We start from the raw sequence: 22,616 nt of genomic DNA, 5'->3' as shown, positions 1-22,616 counted from the left end.
TTGTTTTGGAGTTTCAAGAGAATCCTATTCCACTGCTGGAATGGCCTGGGAATAGCCCAATTGAAAATCTATGGAGCCGACTAAAGAAACTTGTTAGTCAGAAGCGACCCAGCAATAAAACCCAGTTAATAGAAGCCATCATCACAGCAGCCTGTTCCCAATGCGCGCATGCGCAGAGCTGCCAGAAGGCAAGAACAGTTAAGACAAAAGGGACGACTCGTGAGTAGGGCTTGGAGATGATTGGTCCTCCCATAAGACATAAAGGAAGAGCAAAGGCTTGTTGTTGTTGTTGTTATTATTATTATTATTAATTTTATTTCTATACCGCCCTTCTCCCGAGGGACTCAGGGCGGTGTACAGCCTGATTAAAAGCACAAAGACAGACAAAATTTAAAAATAATGTGAGCTTTTGCAGGAAGCAACTTTGTTCTGGTTGGTTTAAATTCTGAAGCTCCGTTTTGACTCTGTGCTCCATGTGGCCTTGCAAAGCTAATTGCCGATTAGGTCTTTGGCAGCATATCAAGGGAGATGAAGGTGGGTGCTTATCAACCTTATCCCGAAGGACTGTGGCAGACTTCTGTCAGACTCTTTACAAACTATTTGTGACTCATTACGGGCTGTGAATGAACAGAATTCACAGCCGTTGAAATAAAAAGAGGGTTTTTGGGACTGGTCGTGTGCTTTGTTTACTGTTTTAGGAAGCCTAGGTCAGAACATTTGGCAAGTGGAAAAAAACGTGTCTGGATAGATTTGTCCGAAGCACCACTCAACAAATAACACTTCCAATGTCAAGAAACAGAGGTGGCTTACATTCGTGGCTCACAAGAGCTGCCAAATGTGCGTGGCCCCTCGGGTGGGGAATTGCCCTAAAATGAAAAAGAAAGGAAGGAAGGAAGGAAGGAAGGAAGGAAGGAAGGAAGGGGAAGGGGAAGGGAGGGAGGGAGGGAGGGAGGGAGGGAGGAAGGAAGGAAGGAAGGAAAGGAAGGAAGGAAGGAAGGAAGGGGGGAAGGGGAAGGGGAAGGGGAAGGGGAAGGGAGGGAGGGAGGAAGGAAGGAAAGGAAGGAAGGAAGGAAGGGAAGGGAAGGAGAAAGGAAGGAAGGAAGGAAGGAAGGAAGGAAGGAAGGAAGGAAGGAAGGAAGGAAAGAAAGAAAGAAAGAAAGAAAGAAAGAAAGAAAGAAAGAAAGAAAGAAAGAAAGGGATGTGTTATAATTCAGGAATGTTATCGAAAGGTAGACTTAATCCAGGAATTGATACACATTTTCAAGAAAACTATCAATGACCAGAATGCTGCTTTTCACTTCCAAATGAACCCCTATAGCAGAGGGTCCCCAACCTGTCAGCCATGGCCTATTCTCAACCGGGCCGCGTAAGTCACAGCCCCACTCGCACGAGCATTGCGGGTACTCCCGGCCCCATTCACGCATCCCGGGAGCTCGTGGCCCCACTAGTGCAACGAGTGCTAGCGCGCATGACAAAACCACCCCAACTTGCCCCCCGTTTCCTCCCCACTCTAGGCCACCAATTCCAAAAGGTTGGGGATTGTTCTATAACAGGGGTGTCTAACTCAAAGCCTGCAGGCTGCATTTGGTCTACGGGGCCGTCCTGGAAAATGTAAGGGGCCGTCCCGCGTCGCTTCGGCCTGGTCTACCCAATGCGAAGAGGAAACATTGGGCCAGCATGGCTTCAGCCCGGTCTACTCAAAAAGAGGAAAAGAGGAAACATGCCAGCAGTTTGGGGAGTGGTGTCAAACGGGCCACGGCCCCCCAGTCGGCCACGCCCCCCACCCCCCAAGGTCAATTACAGCCCTCAATGAAATTAAGTTTGACACCCCTGTTCTATAGGTAAAAGTAAAGGTTCCCCTCGCATATTTGTGCTAGTCATTCCAGACTCTAGGGGATGGTGCTCATCTCCGTTTCAAAGCTGAAAAGTCAGCGCTGTCCGAAGACACCTCCGTGGTCATGTGGCCGGCATGACTTAACGCCAAAGGTGCACAGAACGCTGTTACCTTCCCACCAAAGGTGGTCCCTATTTTTGCATTTTTAACGTGCTTTCGAACTACTAGGTTGGCAGAAGCTGGGACAAGAAATGGGAGCTCACCCCATTACACGGCGCTAGGAATTCGAACCGCTGAACTGCCGACCTTTCGATCGACAAGCTCAGCGACTTAGCCGCTGAGCCTATTCTATAGGATTGCATTATTGGTCTGTTCCTTGAAAAAATGTACATCGGATGTTTTGAAGTGGGACGCAAAACCTAGTCTATAACAGGGCTTCCCAACCATGGCAACTTTAAGATGGGCTGGACTTCAATTCCCAGAATTCCCCAGCCAGCACAGCTGGCTGGGGAATTCTGGGAGTTGAAGTCCACCTGTCCCGGGTTTATAGCGTTTCAGGAAATGAAATGAACATACTTGCCCACTGTAACGTGAAAGTTCCCTGCTACTTTATTCACATAGAGGTGCCCATGAATTCTGCAGGCATCGGCCGAATGTACAGGATTGTCCTCCCTGCGTGGATTTACAAAAAAATGAATAAATAAATAAGTACATTTTTAAAAAGTAGCACTTCACATTTTACGAAGCCTTGCAAAATACAAATTCTCAGAAAACGTAGGTTACATATTGCTCATAAGCAAATCTAACGTAATGGTCTCCAATGACCACGGACGTAGATGCAAGCTCACAAATTGAGAAAAATTGAGTGACTTAAAACACAGGGTATAGAACAGGGGTCAGCAATCTGTGGCTCTGGAGCCGCATGTGGCTCTTTCATCCCTCTGTCTGCGGCTCCCTGTCACCGGTCGGCTCCACAATTGATAGGGCTTTCGGTTAGGACAGGTAGAGGAAAAAGGATGCCCCGCTAGGAGGAGACTCTATGGTGGGGGAACTGGACTTCCGGTTGGCAGAGGAAAAATGACGTCGCGGTAGGAGGAGATTCTACGGTGGGGAAACAGGACTTCCGGTCAGCTCCAGAATTGAACGGGGGGCTTCCGGTTAGGACATTTGTGGCTCTTTGAGTGTTTAAGGTTGCTGACCCCTGGTATAGAATAACCCCCCCCCAGAGGCCGGAAACGGCCCGTTTGTCAACTTCCAGTGGGACTGGAAGGCCCGTTTTTTGCTGTCCCCGGGCTCCAGAGCCTCTAGGAGTCGGGTGAGGCAAAAACGGCCTTCCTCCCCCCCCCCCCGAGGCCCTCTGGAGGCAAAAACGGCCTGCTTGCCAACTTCCGGTCCCACCGGAAGTTTCTGGCCTCCAGAGGGCCTCCGAGGGTAGGTGGGGAAGCCCGTTTTCGCCCTCCCCAGACTCCTAGAAAGGCTCTGGGGCCTGGTGAGAGAGAAAAACGGGCCTTCACCATCACCACCAGCTGAGGCCCTCCGGAGGCAGGAAACAGCCTGTTTCCCTACTTCTGGTGGGCCCAGAAGGCTCAAAAATCAGCTGGCCAGCGCACACATGTGCACCGGAACTGAGCTCGCATGCCCACCAATATGGCTACGTGTGCCACCTGTGGCATGCGTGCCATAGGTTCGCCATCACGGGCTTAGCATATGGATTCTAAAAATACGGTCAACGTCATGGCTTTTATCTCTGAATTGACCTGTTTTGGATGACATCAGTTCTTTTTCATGGTCCCCCCCTCCCCCGCGGCGAGGAGACCCTGAAGCTACCATCTCACCTTGGTGGAAGCGCCGTTGAAGCACTTTTAAAAGCACTTTTGAATATTATGTCTTGAAGAGAGTGTTCTTCCTGTAGCCGGGCCTGAATATTTTGTAGTATCCTAGAAGTAAAGCAAAAGACAAAGATTCAGCTATCATATCTATCTATCTATCTCTCATCTATCAATCTCTCATCTATCAATCAATCTATCCTATCTGTCTATCTACCTACCTACCAATCCTATCTATCTATCTATCTATCTATCTATCTATCTATCTATCTATCTATCTATCTATCTCTATCTATCATCTATCTATCAATCAATCCTATCTACCTACTTACCTATCATCTATCTATCATCTAGCTCTCATCTATCAATCAATCTATCTATCGTTATGTCTGTCTACCTACCTACCTACCAATCATATCTATCTATCTATCTATCTATCTATCTATCTATCTATCTATCTATCTATCTATCTATCTTTCTATATATCCATCCATCCATCAATCTCATCAATCAATCAATCAATCCTGCCTATTTGTCTACCTACCTATCATCTTATCTATCATCTATCTCTCATCTCTCAATCTCTCAATCCTATCTGTCTGTCTACCTATCTACCAATCTACCAATCATATCTATCTATCTATCTATCTATCTATCTATCTATCTATCTATCTATCTATCTATCATACATTATAGTTATTTGTATTATATAGATAGTTATGTATGTGTGTTTGTGTATTTTCCCCCGTGCCATCACTCTGCTAAACAACTAATTCTCACAACCCTGTCAAACTGATTTGTAGGCTATATTAATATCCTTCTCATCTTTCCTATTACCTATTTCTTTATCTTCTTATGACTATAATGTTGTTGCTTGTATCTTATATTTATATTGTTTTATTTAGTTATCCTAGTATGATTTACGTCGATTGCTTATTTGGTATCCTACGACTGTCACTGAGTGTTGCGTCTTATGATTTATGCTGAATGTAGTTTTATGATCATTATGATCGTGATTTATCTCTTGGTTGCTTGTATGTACGTTGAGAGCTTATGAACTGGAGACAAATTCCTTGTGTGTCCAATCACACTTGGCCAATAAAGAATTCTATCAGGCATGAAAGACTGTGAAGGTTCAATTAAACTGGTCTGTTGCTAAAAGCCAAGAATTGCCCAAGAATTTTCTCAACTAACCAACAAATCTTCTCAACCTGGTTAGAGTTAGATAACCGTCAACGGTAGATAATGGTTAGATAACTGCCAACGGTAGATAACGGTTAGATAATCGCCAACGGTATTCAAGGGAGGTTGGACTAAATTCTATTGTGGCTACGTAGGGATTCTAGGCTGATGCCTCTTTTCACTCCACCCCCAGATTCTACTACTCTTTGTCCTACAGCAGAACTAACAACAGCGAAACATTTAATAGAATAGAACAGAACAGAACAGAACAGAACAGAACAGAACAGAACAGAACAGAATAGGAATTCTTTATTGGCCAAGTGTGATTGGACACACAAGGAATTTGTCTTGGTGCATACGCTCTCAGTGTACGTAAAAGAAAAGATACATTCATCAAGAATCATAAGGTACAACACTTAATGATAGTCATAGGGTACAAATAAGCAATCAGGAAATAATATCAATATAAATTGTAAGGATGCAAGCAACAAAATTACAGTCATAAGTGGGAGGAGATGGGTGGTGGGAATGATGGGAAGATTAATAGTAGTGCAGACATAATAAATAGTTTGACAGTGTTGGGGGAATTATTTGTTTAGCAGAGTGATGGCGTTCAGGAAAAAACTGTCCTTGTGTCTAGTTGTTCTGGTGTGCAGTGCTCTATAGCGTCGTTTTGAGGGTAGGAGTTGAAACAGTTTATGTCCAGGATGTGAGGGGTCTGTAAATATTTTCACAGCCCTCTTTTTGACTTGTGCAGTCTACAGGTCCTCAATGGAAGGCAGGTTGGTAGCCATTGTTTTTTCTGCAGTTCTAATGATCCTCCGAAGTCTGGGTCTGCCTTGTTGGGTTGCAGAGCCAAACCAAGTAGTTATGGAGGTGCAGATGACAGACTCAATCATTCCTCTGTAGAACTGGATCAGGAGCAGTTTGAGCTTTCTGAGTTGGCGCAGAAATAACATTCTTTGTTGTGTTTTTTTGATGACGTTTTTGATGTTAGCTGTCCATTTTAGATCTTGAGATATGGTAGAACCTAAAAATTTGAAGGTCTCTACTGTTGATACTGGGTTGTCTAGTATTGTGAGAGGTGGAAGTATGGGTGGGTTTCTCCTAACGTGCACCACCATTTCTACAGTTTTGAGTGTATTCAGTTCCAGATTGTTCCGGTCGCACCACGAGGCTAGTTGTTCAACCTCCCGTCTGTATGCGGATTCATCATTGTCTCGAATGAGACCAATCAGTTTGCACAATAAAGCAACATTAGTAGTGAACACTGCAGAGCTACAACTCTGTTAGGAAATGGTTATTGCCTAATTGGCTGGCCAGGAAATATATAAGCCAACATTGTATGTTTATATTATGTGAATTTATTATGTAGCTTTAAGAACTGTGCTGAGTCATTCTGCATCCATTGTTTTAATTTACGGCCAAAATATTTAATTATTTTAATACTGTTTTTTAAATTTTGTATGCTCTGTTTTTACCTTTGCTGTGCACCGCCCTGAGTCCTATTTGGAGAAGGGCGGAATAGAAATTTAATAAATAAATAAATAAATAAATCCTGATTTATGCAGGATTTCTGCAGCCAATGTATTTAAGGAGAGCTAAATTATGGTTAGTATGGACACTACACCATTTTTACCTGCTGCTACGCCGTAACTTTTTGATCTCTCTGAATGGTCAATTGTTTGATCATGATTATTTATTTACTGCTTTCTGGTATTTATTGAACTGTTCTTATATTGTTCCTGATTGTTCCTTCTATTTTTCTACAAACTGGTAAGAAGATTTTATATCCCTGGATTGATCTCATATTGCACTTTATATGGCTAAGACTTGGATTGTTAAAGGACTATGATTTTGTTTTCCCCCTAAAAATAAAATACTATAAAACCCAGTTTCTCTGTATGTTATTCACAATTACTCTCAAAAACATTTCCGTGCGTAAAAACTCTAACGGTACTCTGCTTTATAAACCACAACTTCGGGTGTAATTCAATAATATCCTTAACAAACTCATTTCAGTGAAATGATTGAGGTGCTTATTTAAAGCTGAGCTAAGATGGCCTTGGATGGACATGAATTATAATGATTATAATTATTGAATTATTACCTTTGCCACTCTCTTTGCATGGGGCTGAGTTCAAATATCACCTAAAACAAAAGTAAATCATCGTAAGTTGAGACAAAACCCGTCTTCGATTGTTTCTCAAACAAAAAATTGTGAGTCTAAGAAAGCTGCACAACGCAGCACGGTAATCAGATTGATAGGTGGTTAAGGAACTAGGCTAGAAAATGGGAACCGCAGGCCGGACACTCTCTCTCAGCCCTAGGAAGAATGCAATGGCAAACCGCTTCTGAAAGACTTTGTCAAGAAAACTGCAAGGATTGGTCCAGGCAGTTGCCAGGAACCAAAACTGACTCAAAGGCACATAACAACAACAATCTTGGCAACTGGTATGTATTTATCCCGTCATCGCTTTTTGTAACCTTCCCAGCTGACAAGCGAAGTTAATGGGAGAAGCCAGATTCCCTTAATGACGGCACGGTTCACTTAACAACTGCAGTGATTCGCTTAGCGATGATGGCGAAGAGGTCGTAAAGTGGGGCAAAACGTCACTTAGCAACCGCTTTGCTCGGCAATGGAAATGTTGGGCTCGCTTCAGGCCGTTAAGTCGAGTTTACATTTGGAGGGTGAGATTTTTGGAAGAGATCCATCTGCTTGGGTTTCTCACTAGAGAGACTGTGTGTGGCTCACGACTCTACGTGGCATTTCATGGCTAATCTGTAGATGTTAAATCTGGTCATATTTTCTGCGACTGTGGAGACCCAGCCAGGCTCAGAATCAGCATTATCGTGGGATGAATACCGTATTTTTCGGAGTATAAGACGCTCCGGACTATAAGACGCACCTACCTTTTTTGGGGAGGAAAGCAAGAAAAAAAATATCTGCCTTTGCCTCCCAGCAATTTGCCTCCTTGCAGCAAACAGCCTGCTTTAGTTTCATTTTCATTTTCAGCACAGCCTGATTAGCAGAAGGGGAAAAAAAAATCTGCTTCCTAACAATTTGCCTCCTTGCAGCAAACAGCGGAGGCCCGCGCGGCATTAGGCAATGGCAATCCCTGCAAGTCTGAAACAGCTGAGGGCCGGGAGGCTGATCCAACCGACAATCAGCTGCTTGTGCTAATCAGGCTGTGCTGAAGCTGAAACGGGCTGTTTGCTGCAAGGAGGTAAATTGCTGGGAGGCAGAGGCCAAAGGGTGGGGGCCAGTGGGTGGGCAGGGCTACATTCGGTGTATAAGACGCACCCAAATTTTCACCCTTTTTTGGGGTGGGGGGAAAGTGAGTCTTATACTCTGAAAAATATGGTAGTTTTGATGTTCTTCGTCGCTGGAATTACATAACAAGCCAGGTGTCACTGCACCTTTGATCCCCCCATCCCCCCCCAAAAAAAAGAAAAAAAAAAGAAACTCCCACTTACTGGTTCGTAGACCAATCCATCTGCAGTAGCAACCATCGTTTCTGCGAGATCTAGGACGTCTGCACCAATGTCTGTTTAAAAATGTTGAAAGGGAGAAATAAAAATTTGTAAAGGGTTACATAAACATTTTCTTTTCTAAACATCCATCGTTAAAAGAAATGTAGATCCACCTGTTCCTTTAATCCAGGTCTCAATTCATGACAGTAAATTTATTTCTTTAACAAATATAGAATAGAATAGAATAGAATAGAATAGAATAGAATAGAATAGAATAGAATAGAATAGAATAGAATAGAATAGAATAGGAGTTGGAAGGGACCTTGGAGGTCTTCTAGTCCAACCCCCTGCTTAGGCAGGAAACCCTACACCGCTTCAGACAAATGGTTATCCAACATCTTCTTAAAAACTTCCAGTGTTGGACCATTCACAACTTCTGGAGGCAAGTTGTTCCACTGGTTAATTTTCTAACTGCCAGGAAATTTCTCCTCAGTTCTTCTTCTTTTTTTGAAAAGTTTTTATTTTTATTTCTCATAAACATGTTTAAATGTACAGTCTCTTATCCATCATTAATCATTCATCTCGTCTTTTAACTATTATTAATTGGTAATTGTTCGGGGCTGCCCTTTTACCATTTCCTCTTATTTTACCACAACTTTCCCTCTTCTTCTTCCCTTCTCTTCCTTCTTCTGAGTCTTTCTACATTCATTCTTTCCTTCCCTTTCCTACTTCCCCTGCTCCTCTCTTTTTCTTCCTTTTCTAACTCTCTCTCCTACTCTTCTTTTCTCTCTCTTTTCTTCCTCTCCTTTTCTATCCCTCTCCTTTCCTTTCCTCTCTTCTCCCCTCCTACCCTTTTCCTGCTCCTCTCTCTTTTCCCACTCCCTTCTTGTTTCCATTTTCAATTTCTTCTCAGTTCTAAGTTGTTTCTCTCCTTGATTAGTTTCCACCCATTGCTTCTTGTCCTGCCTTCAAAGGCTTTGGAGAATAGCTTGACTCCCTCTTCTTTGGGGCAGCCCCTGAGATATTGGAACACTGCTATCATGTCTTCCCTAGTCCTTCTTTTCATTAAATTAGACATACCCAATTCCTGCAACCATTCTTCATATGTTTTAGCTTCCAGTTCCCCCATCATCTTTGTTACTCTTCTCTGCACTCTTTCTAGAGTCTCCACATCTTTTTTTACGTCGTGGCGACCAAAACTGGATGCAGTATTCCAAGTGTGGCCTTACCAAGACATTATAAAATGGTATTAACACTTCATATGATCTTGATTCTATCCCTCTGTTGATGCAGCCTAGAACTGTGTTGGCTTTTTTGGCAGCTGAAGCACACGACTGGCTCGTATTTAAATGGGGAAAACTGTGAAACCTGTGCGTCTTGAGCCAAGCCAACTGCAGCACCTCAAAAAATAGAAGGAATTTTCAACTCCTTGCTTTCTTCTTAATGAGGACTGCAGAAATATTGCGGCTTCTACTGCTTAGTAAAATTCTGATTATTAGTACTGTAAAGAACAGTAATTCAAGATGCATTAGTTGGTAAAAGGACTGGCCGAGACTAATGGATGCCATCATTTCAAAGCATTTTGCTGAATATTAGCTCCAATTTTGCACCTGGCTTCTCTCTTTTTTTCTTCCTTCTCTTTTTTGTACTATCCAATGTGATTTAAAAAGAAGAAGAAGGTAGCCATTTCAAAAGTCCCCTTTCTAGCTTTAAAATAAAAAAATCACAATAATGACAGCATTAAGAAAATACTTTGCAGTGCTAGTTTCCAATGAGATAAACATTGTTTAGCTTTTCAGGAGAAAGAGGGAGAGAGAAAAAGAAAGTAAGGGAGAGAAAAAAAAGAGAGAATTTGTGTGGCCTTCTTTGGATTAACAAATTTTATTTTAAAACAAACCCGAATCTGGTAAGTGGAATAAACACCCGTTCGGCTTTATAATCTATACATCTTTTTTCAGAGAAATTTGGATTATTTGCTTCATAGAATGGAGCTAATCTTTAAAAAATTGTGCAACGATATGCTTGGTCCTAAAGATGCTATAAAACTTTTTATTTTATTTTTGCCATATTGGTAATCTGGTTACCAAAGGAAGTTGTACATGTCATGCACGATTCCCAAGCAAAAATGACTCTAATGCACAAGATTAGTGAAAAAAATTTACACCACTGACAAAACAAAGAACTATGTTTAGTAATTCGGTGCAAATGACATTTCCTCCAGAAGCTATAAATCATCTTCTTTTAACAACCCCGTAATCCCTAGCGGAGTGAAATCTGGGTAACTGAATGGAGCTGAGTATTTACTGGCTGGATGCCCTTCCTGTTGCCAATGTGGAGTTTTGTTCAGCAGATATATTCTCAATGTGTCCAGAGAAAGAAATATCTGCCTCTACCTAGGATTGAACTCACAGCCTCCTGATTGTGAGGCGAGAGCTCTACCTCTAAGCCACCGCACCACTCCTCAGCAAGCTATAAAGATATTAATTTATTCATTCTCCCAATATTAATATAAAGATATTGATTTATTCATTCTCCCAATCGCAAGTCAACCATACCAGTAACCCGGATAATTATTGAAATTATATAAATCCATATCATTTTTTTTTCAAAGATATTGATTGTACCAGCTATCACATTTCTCCTTAGAAGCTGAAAGGAAACCAATGGTTTAATTTCTGTAAGTAATTTATTGTAGAAAATCTAAGGAGTTATTATGAGGGAATTCCAGCAACTTTTGTGTATCTGTGGCTTTCTTGGGATTAACCAATTTTAGTTTAAATAAGGCCAAACCAGGTTAAATACAATAAATATCTATTCAACTTGTGCATGGAAAGCGAGACTTATTTAAAGTGAAATCAAAGTTCACATTTTTTGTAACATGTTAGTTAGCCCTGTTTCAACTCACTGTAGTTTTGGCGACAAACAAATCTGGAATCAGATCGTATTTTTCTATCCATGCAAAAATTTATTTCATTTATTTAGAAAATTTATTTTCTACTCTCACAGGGCGACTCAAGGTAGCTGACAGAACGATCTCTTACCAGCAATGAAACAATGGTGGGAAAAAAGGATAATACGAGGCAGTGATTTTTATGGATGTTACTGGTTACATATTTAGGAATTAAAACACATGTCCCAATTTAGGGAAAGTCGTCAAAAAGATCTACTTTCAATAATAGATCTGTCAAAGCTTGGAGAAAGGAATCTCGCCTAGCATTATCTGATTTCGATCTTGATTTCATGAGTAATATGTCAGTCCAGCCTGAATAACTATTGTAGCAGTAATGGGATCCTTCTGGTTTATGTAACTACCGGTTCGGTGATCGCGTGCTTCGCTTTGCGGTGCACGTGTGCGCAGTTAAATGAAAAATCACCTTCCGCGTTAGTGCGAGGGAATTAAAACAGCTGAGGCGCGGCAATCCGCTCTGCCGTGCTAATCAGCTGTGAAGATAAAGGTAAGTAAAGCGAAGGGGCAGGCAGGCGGGTCCAGCTGATCGTCGGAGCGAACCGGTTCGCTCCCAGCTGATCGTCGGAGTTACCGGTTCTCCCGAACCGGTCCGAACCAGTAGAATCCCACCCCTGTACTGTACTAAAACAAAGATTCAAATCAGAATACTTACGTTGACACTTCATTGCAACTGTGATGTCTACATTTATTCTTAATTTACTGGAAGAGAGGAAAAACACAAATACGTTAATTTCATCATCGTGCTAGTGTCATTCTACTTTCTCCTGATGTGTGATACAGACAGTCCTGGATTTAAGACCCCAACTGAACCCAAAATGTATGTTGTTAAGTGAATTTTGCCCCATCTTACGACCTTTCTTGCCACGTTTGTTAAACGAATCGCCGCCGTTGTTAAATTAGTAACCCGGTTGTTAAGTGAATCCAGCTTCCCCATCGACTTTGCTTGTCAGGAGGTCGCAAAAGGGAATCATGTGAGCTTGGGACACTGCGACCGTCATAAATAAGAGCCAGTTGCCAAGTACTGAATTTTTGATCACCTGACCACTGCAACGGTCATTAAGTGTGGAAAAACGGTCAAAAAGTCATTTTTTTTCATGCCAGTGTAACTTTGAACTGTCACTAAACAAACCGTTGTAAGTCGAGGACTACCTGTACAATTTTTCATAAATGTTTAAAGCCACAACTGTTTGACATTTAACATAAGAGCAGGAGGAACCGAAAGTCTAAGCAAGAAAGATGAAAGCAGATTCTGAAAAATGCCTTCAAAAATAGGAGAATTGCTGGCTGGGGAATTCTGGGAGTTGAAGTCCACACAACTTGAAGGTGCCAAGATTAAGCAGCATTAACTTTAAAAAGCATCATATCAGGTGGTAACTATTTGGACGTCACTAACTTGCACCGCAATGTGAAAACTTTAACAATATTACTGATTTTTCAAAATATGGAAAACTGGAAATCTGATGTTCCAACTATCCAACATGTCATTTTTACCTTGGAAAAGCCTAGACTGCTTACATTTAGAGAAACTGGATCCCAAATCTATCTATCTATCTATATATATATAAGTGTGTGTGTGTGTGTGTGTGTGTGTGTGTGTGTGTGTGTGTTCCAGCATAACTCTGGAACGCCTCAAGCAATTTCAACCAAACTTGGTACACAGATGACTTACTCTCTGGAAAGAAATACTGTGGGGGTAAGACACCCCTAACACCCCTTGGGGTGTGTTCTGTTAAGATACAGCCTGTTGTGCCTTAAAATGGCTTCTACTGTACTGCCTTAAAATGGCTTCTACTGTGCAGTACAGTGGAGTTGCCATGGTAACGGCTTCACAGTACTCCACAAGGGGGCTCCCTCTGGTAAGAGGAAAAATCCAACATTAGAAATTACATTTGGTCCGGACATTTTCAACAAGGCTTTGATTATTCTTGAGGACAAATGTATGGCCATGATTAATAAAACCAAGATCAGAAAAAAACATACCAAATGATCATGGTAGCTACAAAAACAACAAGGTGGGATCATTTTACTTGACGCTTCTGGGGCCACAGGGAAAACATTTTTAACTAATTTAATTCTCGCCAAAATCAGGGCTCAGGGTGAAGTTGCTCTTCCTGTCTAATACAGGATTGGGATAAATAAATACCCGGGCAACGCCGAGTTATCAGCTAGACTTTTATAAATGTTTGCTGGGACAATATTCTCCAACCGAGCACCTTCTAAGAGGTGCCACTGCGGAAAACTTAACATCTGGAAAGCAACAGGTTGGGATTTAATTGGATTAATTACATTGCATGAAGCCTTCCCCTCGGAGGCCAATTAAAATATCAGAAGCCAACTTTGTTAAGAGCCTCAATTTCGCAACTTGAGTGTGAACCACTTCGTCTGTTGAACTTCTGCTTGTATTCAGAGAGAGAAAAAAGAATAGAATAGAACAACACAGTCGGAAGGGACCTTGGAGGTCTTCTAGTCCAACCCCCTGCTTAGGCACAAAACCCTACACCACTTCAGACAAATGGTTATCCAATCTCTTCTTAAAAACTTCCAGTGTTGGAGCATTTACAACTTCTGGAGGCAAGTTGGTTAATTGTTCTCACTGTCTGGAGATTTCTCCTTAGTTCTAGGTTGCTTCTCTGCTTGATTAGTTTCCATCCATTGCTTCTTGTGCTTTGGAGAATAGCTTTGGACCACCTCTTCTTTGTGGCAACCCCTCAAATATTGGAAGACTGCTATCATGTCCCCCTTGGTCCTTCTTTTCACTAAACTAGACATACCCAATTCCAGCAACCATTCTTTATATGTTTTACTGTAGCCTCCAGTCCCTTAATCATCTTTGTTGCTCTTCTCTGCACTCTTTCTAGAGTCTCCACATCTTCTTTTTATATCGTGGCGACCAAAACTGGATGCAATATTCCAAGTAAAGCAAGGAACCCACCTTACATTTCCATTTAAAGAAAGATTTACAACTCCACAATAGAAATCTGCCTTGAATTTTGTTTTTTTTAAGAGAACAGAGAACTTCCTGCCTGAAGAAACCTTGTCTGAAGAATAATGCCTCAACAACTGTTTTTTAGTCTAAAGAAAGGAGTCCAACCTTGGCAATGTTAAGACCAGAGGTGGTATTCAGCCGGTTCAGACCGGTTTGAGCGAACCGGTAGTGGCGACCTGCAGGTGGACCCGCTCACCCGCAATCCCGTCCTGTATCGCTGTGGTTTTGATGCTGCACGAGTGTGTGGATGGCACGCACGCGAATTCCCGTTTTGTTTGACGCTGCATGTATGCATGGATGGCACGCGCGAGTGAGCGAATTCCGTTGTTTGACATCGCACGCATGCACGATCAAATTTCCAGCGCTGGGCGAATCGGTGGTGACAGAATGTGAAGCCCATCTCCGGTTAAGACGACTTGTGGACTTCAACTTCTAGAATGCCACAAGTTTTTGTTGAAGTCCAAAACTCTTAACCTTGCCAAGGTTGGACAACCCTGGTCTAAATCGAGATATGATTGTGATAGACTCATGCTGTGCTTCTTTTTTTTTTTGAAGAAACACTGATAAAATAATTGTGTGATGCCATGCTGTGCTTTATTGAAGAAACCGCCGGAGTATGCGAAGAGCGCGAATCAAAACATTTGCGAACTCTGATGCAACATGGGGATGAGAGCAAAATAATCATGTTTAACTGAAGGCGGAGGAGAAAAAATTCAATAAAAATAATGCTTTTCCCTGGGGCCTCTTACCCACGATCTTGAAATTTGCAAGCGCTGCCCTATAGCTGTCAGGTTGAGGCAGAAATGGCTTATTTATCTCCATGACAACAGCCCAAAGAATCCAAACAAACAAACGATTATTTCCAAAAGTGTTTTTAAAAAAATAACATCAGCTTCCAGCAGAGATGCAAAATGTTTTCGGTGCCCCAAAGGCGCATGTACAGCGTGCCAGCGTGAGACCAAGAAATGCATGTAAACTCTCAGCTTGAAAGATGGAAAAAAACGGGCAAAAAATATTGGGAGTGGGATTCACTTAACAGAGAAAATTCTCTGAGTGAATATAAAGATAAATTTCGGCAACAAAAGCCGCCACGGGTTCAATAATCTTGTCATGTTTATGTATATATATATTAGAAGTGGAGACCCTTTGAGAGCTGTATGCAACGTAATTTCACTTTAATGTATGCCGATTAGTGTACGTTCAAAGGGACAATATTCCATTCCATTCTACTCTTATTCTCTTCTCTTCTCTTCCCTTCCCTTCCCTTCCCTTCCCTTCCCTTCCCTTCCCTTCCCTTCCCTTCCCTTCCCTTCCCCTCTCCCTTCCCTTCCCTTCCCTTCCCCTCCCCTTCTTATTCTTTATTCTTATTCCATTCTCCATTCTCCATTCTCTTTATTTTATTTTTATTAGTCATATTTCTATGCCGCCCACTCTCCGAGGACTCTGGGAGGCTTACACCAAAGGCAGTATAATATATAGCATATTGCCCCCAACAATCTGGGTCCTCATTTTACCCACCTCGGAAGGATGGAAGACTGAGTCAACCTTGAGCCGGTGAGATTTGATCCGCTGATCTGCTGAACTAGCAGTCAGCTGAAGTAGCTGCAGTACTGCACTCTAACCACTGCGCCACCTCGGCTCCTAAAATTCTATTCTATTCTATTCTATTCTATTCTATTCTATTCTATTCTATTCTATTCTATTCTATTCTATTTCTTTGTCCTATTCCAGTGATGGCGAACCTATGGCACACGGGTTCTGTCACGCACATTCGTGCCAGCCAGCTGGTCTTCGCGCGCGGGGGAGCGCTGGTAACCAGAAGAGCAGGTCCCTGGTGCGGATGCTTGCACCAGGAAGCTGAGCTTCTGGTTTCCGGTGTGCTGGTCTTCATGTGCGCATGCGCGCCAGAAACCGGAAGATCAGGTGACCGGAATGCATGCACACACCGGAAATAGAAGTTGCCTCCATAATACCGAGGCAGAATTTGAATGGATTTCAGCAGAACTGATGAAATGAGCCCAAGAAGAGGAACGAGTGTTTGCAAAACACTGTCAAAGAACAGATGGAGTTTGAATCTTCGGAAAAGGCTGCGGACTCTTCTTAAATCAGCGCTGTCAAACTCACTGTCCACAGGCCAGATGTGTCATGCGCTGGCCACGCCCATGCCCGGTTTAGCGAAGGTGGAAAAAGTCGTGATACGTCACATGACGCTGCCGTGACGATGCCAGTTTGACACCCCTCTCTTAAATCAAGAAAGAGAGATCTTAGAAGGAGAACTAGTTTGGACTACTGGTTAAGGCGCCAGGCTTGAAAATGAGAGACGGTGAGTTCTAGTCCCGTCTTAGCCATGAAAGCTGGATGGGTGACTTTGGGCCAATCACCAGGTGACTGCGAGTTCTAGTCTTGCCTTAGCCAATGAAATTCAGCTGGGTGATTTTGGGCCAATCAGCAGAAGACCATGAGCTGTTGTCCCGCCTTAGCTGGGTGACCTTGGGCCAGTCAATCTCTCTCAGTCCAATTCACCTCACAGGATTGTTGTTGTTGTGGGGAATCAACAATTAGGAGGAGGAAGGTGGGCTGAATATATTCCATGCCTTGAGTTATTTGTAAAAATAATAAAGGTGGGATTAAAATAAAACAAATAAAATAAAAATAAAAATAAAATAATAAAATATAAAATAAAACAAATAAAATTTAAAATAATAAAATAAAATATAAATTAAAACGACGTCAAGGAGGACTTGCCTTACTGTACTCACTAAAAAACAGGAGGCTAAAACATGTATATAAGCAGTTCTGACTGAGATACAGTAAACTAACCCCTTTTCCTTTTACTAACTCTTTAATGAGCTTCTGGGATAATGAAGCTTTCTCGATTTTAAGCAGCTTGACTACGTGGCAATATCTTCCCTTAACAGCTCTGTTCCTAAACAAATCTGTTTGGCTCTATCTTACGTTCCCTTTCAAGGCTGTGTGTTTCTTCCTTATGTCCCAGAAGACGCGCAATAATTTTGTTTTTGTTTTTTTTAACCACCTGATGCTCCTGTTATCAAGACCTCAAGAATTAACACAAGAATTTTGCAACTGTGGCCCTTTAGAATAGAATAGAATAGAATAGAATAGAATAGAATAGAATAGAATAGAATAGAATAGAATAGAATAGAATAGAATAGAATAGAAAATATGGAATGGAATGGAATGGAATAGAATAAATAGAATAGAATAGAATAGAATAGAATAGAATAGAATAGAATAGAATTCTTTATTGGCCAAGTGTGATTGGACACACAAGGAATTTGTCTTTGGTGCATACGTTCTCAGTGTGCATAAAAGAAAAGATACATTCGTCAAGAATCGTAAGGTACAACACTTAATGATAGTCATAGGGAACAAATAAGCAATCAAATCATATTAGGAAACAGTCAATATAAATCTTAAGGATACCAGCAACAAGGTTACAGCCATACAGTCATAAGTGGAAGGAGATGGGTGGTGGGAACGATGAGAAGATTGATAGTAGTGCAGACTTAGTGAATAGTTTGACAATGTCGAGGGAATTATTTGTTTAGCAGAGTGATGGCGTTCGGGGGAAAAACTCTTCTTGTGTCTAGTGCCTTGTGTCTTTAAAGGCATCAAGATTGTATTTTTTTTTTAAAAAAAATTAAGTCACGTACAATCAATATATTAAAAAAAGTAATCGAGGGCAATGCCTTACCTAGTATAATCCTTGTCCACTTCGTATTCGTATTTCATCCAGGTGTCTCGATAGACAGTAAACTCCATTATGGTTAAGAGAGCCATGGTTGTAAAAGCTATTAGAGAAACTGGGGGAAAAAAAGAAGAACATAATGAGGTAAAAAATGGCATTGACTGGGAGAAACTATAGACTGTAACAGGCTAAGTGATTCTATATAGACAGCCAGTTTGGTCTGGCGGTTAAGGCACCAGGCCTAAAAAGTGGGAGATTGTGAGTTCTAGATAGGAAAGCACAATCTGATGTCCTCCAGATGTACAAATCTCAACCAGCAGGACTATCCTAATCTCCCTAAAATCTGGAGACATCGGGTTCAAGAAAGTTGCTCTTGAGGGTATTTTCAGAATCCTGTGACTAGTTATGGGCTCACAAATGCAGAAGAGAACATATCGAAACGAAGCCACGGTAAGTGGTGAGGTAACCAAACCTGAGAAGGACCTCAAAGTAAGCCATATCGTCAAGCATCTGCTTATCCGGCCCATAAATATCTTGAGTGAGATATTTTTGTAATTGCAGCTACCCAAAATCTCCACACAGATGTTTGGAAGTCTTTTCCAAATCCTGTGACTAGTTATGGGCTCACAAATGCAGAAGAGAACATATTGAAGCGAAGCCACTGTAAGTGGTGAGGTGACCAAAACTCAGAAGACCTGAGAAGGACCTCAAAATAAGCCATACCGTCAAGCATCTGTGCCACACCCCCAAGGGGCAATCCCAAAGAGACGTGTCTCTCCTGAGGCCATTTTGGATGATATACAAAGCTGGAGATCTAAGCAAAGTCACATCTGAGGCTCCGGAGTCTTACTGGGAAGCAGTTACACTTAATAAACATTCTGCATTGTTCCAGCTTTCTCGATTTCTCCTTCCTGATATTGCTGAATGCAATCTTTACATGCCACAGCTGGTAATCCAGTGATGGCTAATCTTTTCCGGACCGAGTGCCCAAAGCGCACGGAGCCCTGCGCATGTGCCCCGCTCGTGCACGCATGGCCCCCCACACGTGACCCGCCCCCTGTGCATGCATACACAAACCTGCCCCCATGCATGTGCATATGCCCCCATGCATGCCCCCCATGCCTGCGTGTGTGGCCCCACACACTCCCCGCACATACGTGGCAATGACCCGACGACCAGCTGGCCGGCGGGAGGCGTGCGCGCATGCACAGCAGAGCTGAACTGGGGCGCCGGCTCGTGTGCCCACAGAGAAGGCGCTAGGTGCCACCTGTGACACGCATGCCACAGATTCGCCATTGCAGTACTAGTCCTCGGAACAGCTTGCCTTCTGGAGTTGTGGTGTCCCATCGTTGGAGGTCTTCAAGAAATGATAGGACAAGCATTTGTCCGGGATGGTATAAGAACCCCTGCCCTGGCAGGGGGTTGGACTAGATGACCTCCAAGGTCCTTTCCAGCCGTGTGATTCTACAATTCTATGATTCTACAGGCAGTCCTCGACTTGCCATCGAGCCCCAAATTTCTGTACCTAAGCGAGTCAGATTTTACGACCTTTCTTGCCACAGCTGTTAAGTGAATCAGTGCAGTTGGCAAATTAGTAACACGTTGATAAGCGAATCCGGCTTCCCCCATTGGGTTTGCTTGTCAGAAGGTCGCAAAAGGGAATCACATGACACACACACCCCCGAGACGCTGTGACCGTCATAAATAGGAGTCCGTTGCCAAGCGTCGGAAATTTGAATCACATGACCAGAGGGAACGCTGCAATGGTCGTATGTGTGAAAAATGGACACTTTTCTCAGTGGACCAAACGGTCGCTAAGCGAACTGCCGTAAGTCGAGGACTACGTGAACTCCCAAAGCCCAAACCGCCAGCCAGGTTTTACCTGTTCCTCCGCTTGTTGAAGTCTCTATGTAGCTTTCTGGAACCTTTGGGAAAGCGTCCAATTCTTTCACTAAATTCAAAGTCTTCTTCCGATTCAGTCGTCTCATCTTCAGTCGCTTCCTCAACCCCTTCCTTCATATAGACACGGCCTCTGCAGGAGCGTCACTGAGTGAAACAAAAAGCACAAACGTTCGTCTTAAAAGCACAGCAGCTAAACAGGGCTATGCAATAACTTGGAACCCAAAGTTCTGCAAAGTTCTTGTTAATTAATCTTGACTTATGATAAAATCGGAGATAAATAAAATCTTGATTTATTTTTAAATCATAAAAAGCAGAGACATCACCCTGCCAACAAAAGAGCGTACAGTCAAGGCTACGGTTTTCCCTGTTGCAATGGATGGCTGTGGAAGTTGGACCATAAGGAAGGCTGAGGGCCAAAGAATGGAGACCTTTGAACTCTGGTGCTGGAGAAGATTCCTGAGAGTCCCTTGGACTGCAAGGCCATCCAACCGGTCAGTCCTAGAGGAGATCAACCCTGACTGCTCTTTAGAAGGCCAGATCCTGAAGATGAAACTCAAATGCTTTGGCCACCTAATGAGAAGGAAGGACTCGCTGGAGAAGTGGCCTGAGGTTGGGAACGATGGAGGGCAAAAGAAGAAGGGGACGGCAAAGAACGAGGTGGCTGGATGGAGTCACTGAAGCAGTCGGCGTGAGCTTCAATGGACTCCAGAGGATGGTAGAGGACAGGAAGGCCTGGAGGAACGTTGTCCATGGGGTCACGATGGATAGGACACGACTTCGCAATTAACAACAACAACAATGCTAAAATCATGTCCAGTTGTTTTTCTTATTCCTGAAATCTATTGAGGAGGGAGTACTTTGCAATGTAAGCACTTCTTCTCCATCTGCTAATAAACAGATACTCATGCTTCACCACACCTATGGATTTAGTAACCACTGTCTCTGGTTAGAATACGATAACCTGACCAGAACACGGATAAACGATTTCTACCATCCCCGTTTGCAATAAAGCCATTTTAAAAAAAAAAATTAAAAAATCCCACAGACCATAACATTATTTGGATTAGGGATTGGCTTTCTTCTCTTTCTTTTTTTTTTTTTCTTTTTCGTCTTGCAACGTGGGCCATGAATTATGCAAATTCCCTTTAAGGCTTTTTTCCATTTACGGATACCAAGCTGCGCTTGAAAGCACTTTATTTGAAATTTCGCTGGAAAGCCAAACCCGTTAACACACAAAGACAATTTCACTCATGAAAGCACAGGTTTGAAAGAAAAACACACTCACATATAAAGTGCTTTTCTATCGAAGCATCTGGTCTACCCCAGCATGTGGGAGGGAGCGTACTGCTTCCCTTTCGCCTTTCAGCCCCAATCCAGAAGCCCTCAAGCAGTCGCATTCACGACAAACCATTTTATACCAAATTTATATTTGGCCGATAAAGAAATAAAGGGAGACTAGTATAGATCTATTTCAAGCTATTTAGCTCTCGTCAGCTAGCCATACCCTTACTTGGATTTGAACTTTGGCTGCCTGCATGTTAGGCAGTTGTATTAACCTCTGAGCCACAAATTCTCCTCTCTTCATCAGCCTGAGCCAGGGGAGAGATTAAGTTATTTTCTATCGAGACACCTGGTCAACCCCAACATGTGGGAAGGAGCATACTGCTTCCCTTTTGCCTTTCAGCTCCAATCCAGGAGCCCTCAACAGGGTGGATTTGATTTAAATCGAGTTGATTTAAATCACGATTTAAATCATAATTTAAATCACTAGTAAAAAGGCTTGATTTAAATCAACTCGATTTAAATCATAATTTTTAAAGAGCAACTGTCATCTCTGCTACTCCTTTGACCTGCTGTTGACTCACCGATAGTCCCAGTGTTGCAGAATATACAGCCTCGTGCTACATAACTAAGCTCCATTTCATGCTGAATAAACTAAATTATTTATGTATCTTAAATAGAAAACTATCTTACGATAGATTTTTATCCCAAAAGTTTTTTATTAAAATAAATTCGATAAAAATAAAAAAAAAATCCGATTTAAATAAAAAAAATCTGATTTTTTTTGATTTTTTAAAAAAAATCATTGATTTTTATCCACCCTGGCCCTCAAGCAGTCGCATTCACGACAAACCATTTTATACCAAATTTATCAGCAAAAATAAATTTGATATACATACATACATACATACATACACATACATACATACATACATAGTGTTGGGCTGCTGCCAATTTGGGTGAACCGGTAGTTGCAACCTGTGAGTGGGCCCACATACCTGCCCGGGTGCAATCCCGTCATATATCGCTGTGTTTTTGATGCCTCATGCATGCGCAGAAGGCACGCGCGAGCGAATTGCCCTGTTTTTTTGATGCCGCACTCATGCGTGGACGGCCCACGCGCTCACATTTCCGGTGCTGGGCGAACCACACACACACACACACACACATAAACATATCCGACGACTCAAACATTACCTTGATTCTCTGTTTCTTCTGCGTTACCAAAGAAGGAGGAACCTGACCGGGTTTTGGATAGAGATTCTGAAGCCAAAAAAATAATAGATATTAATCGGTAACGTTACAGGAGGTGCGGAGAAGCAGAAAAATTCTAAACGCATCGAACAGAAATCTTCCATCCTTTCCAGCCTTGAGTTACTATCGTGAAATGCCCGACGTGTTTTCATAATAATAATAATAATAATAATAATAATAATAATAATAATAATAATAAT

At 42.3% G+C, this 22,616-nt stretch overlaps 1 protein-coding gene across 2 annotated transcripts in view; it reads right to left on the bottom strand.

Annotated features, from left to right (window-relative positions):
• Positions 1 to 22,616, bottom strand: part of ERGIC2 (ERGIC and golgi 2) — a 60,477-nt gene that overhangs the window by 12,020 nt on the left and 25,841 nt on the right. For both annotated transcript variants that reach the window (XM_087873377.1, XM_034433612.2), the window contains 9 exons: positions 22,360 to 22,425; positions 19,862 to 20,025; positions 17,986 to 18,094; positions 11,937 to 11,983; positions 8,320 to 8,390; positions 6,953 to 6,993; positions 3,670 to 3,771; positions 2,411 to 2,506; positions 811 to 866 (listed from right to left, as the gene is read on the bottom strand). In XM_087873377.1, the coding sequence (XP_087729503.1) occupies positions 811 to 866; positions 2,411 to 2,506; positions 3,670 to 3,771; positions 6,953 to 6,993; positions 8,320 to 8,390; positions 11,937 to 11,983; positions 17,986 to 18,094; positions 19,862 to 19,967 (628 nt within the window). In that variant the 5' untranslated portion in view covers positions 19,968 to 20,025; positions 22,360 to 22,425. The remainder of the gene's footprint in view (positions 1 to 810; positions 867 to 2,410; positions 2,507 to 3,669; positions 3,772 to 6,952; positions 6,994 to 8,319; positions 8,391 to 11,936; positions 11,984 to 17,985; positions 18,095 to 19,861; positions 20,026 to 22,359; positions 22,426 to 22,616) is intronic.

The sequence above is a fragment of the Pantherophis guttatus genome, chromosome 7 (assembly GCF_059756535.1).
Source record: "Pantherophis guttatus breed Tessera chromosome 7, ASM5975653v1, whole genome shotgun sequence".
NCBI classification, from domain to species: domain Eukaryota; kingdom Metazoa; phylum Chordata; class Lepidosauria; order Squamata; family Colubridae; genus Pantherophis; species Pantherophis guttatus.
Note: the sequence above shows the minus strand (reverse complement) of the source record. Positions and strands in the feature narration are given on the sequence as shown.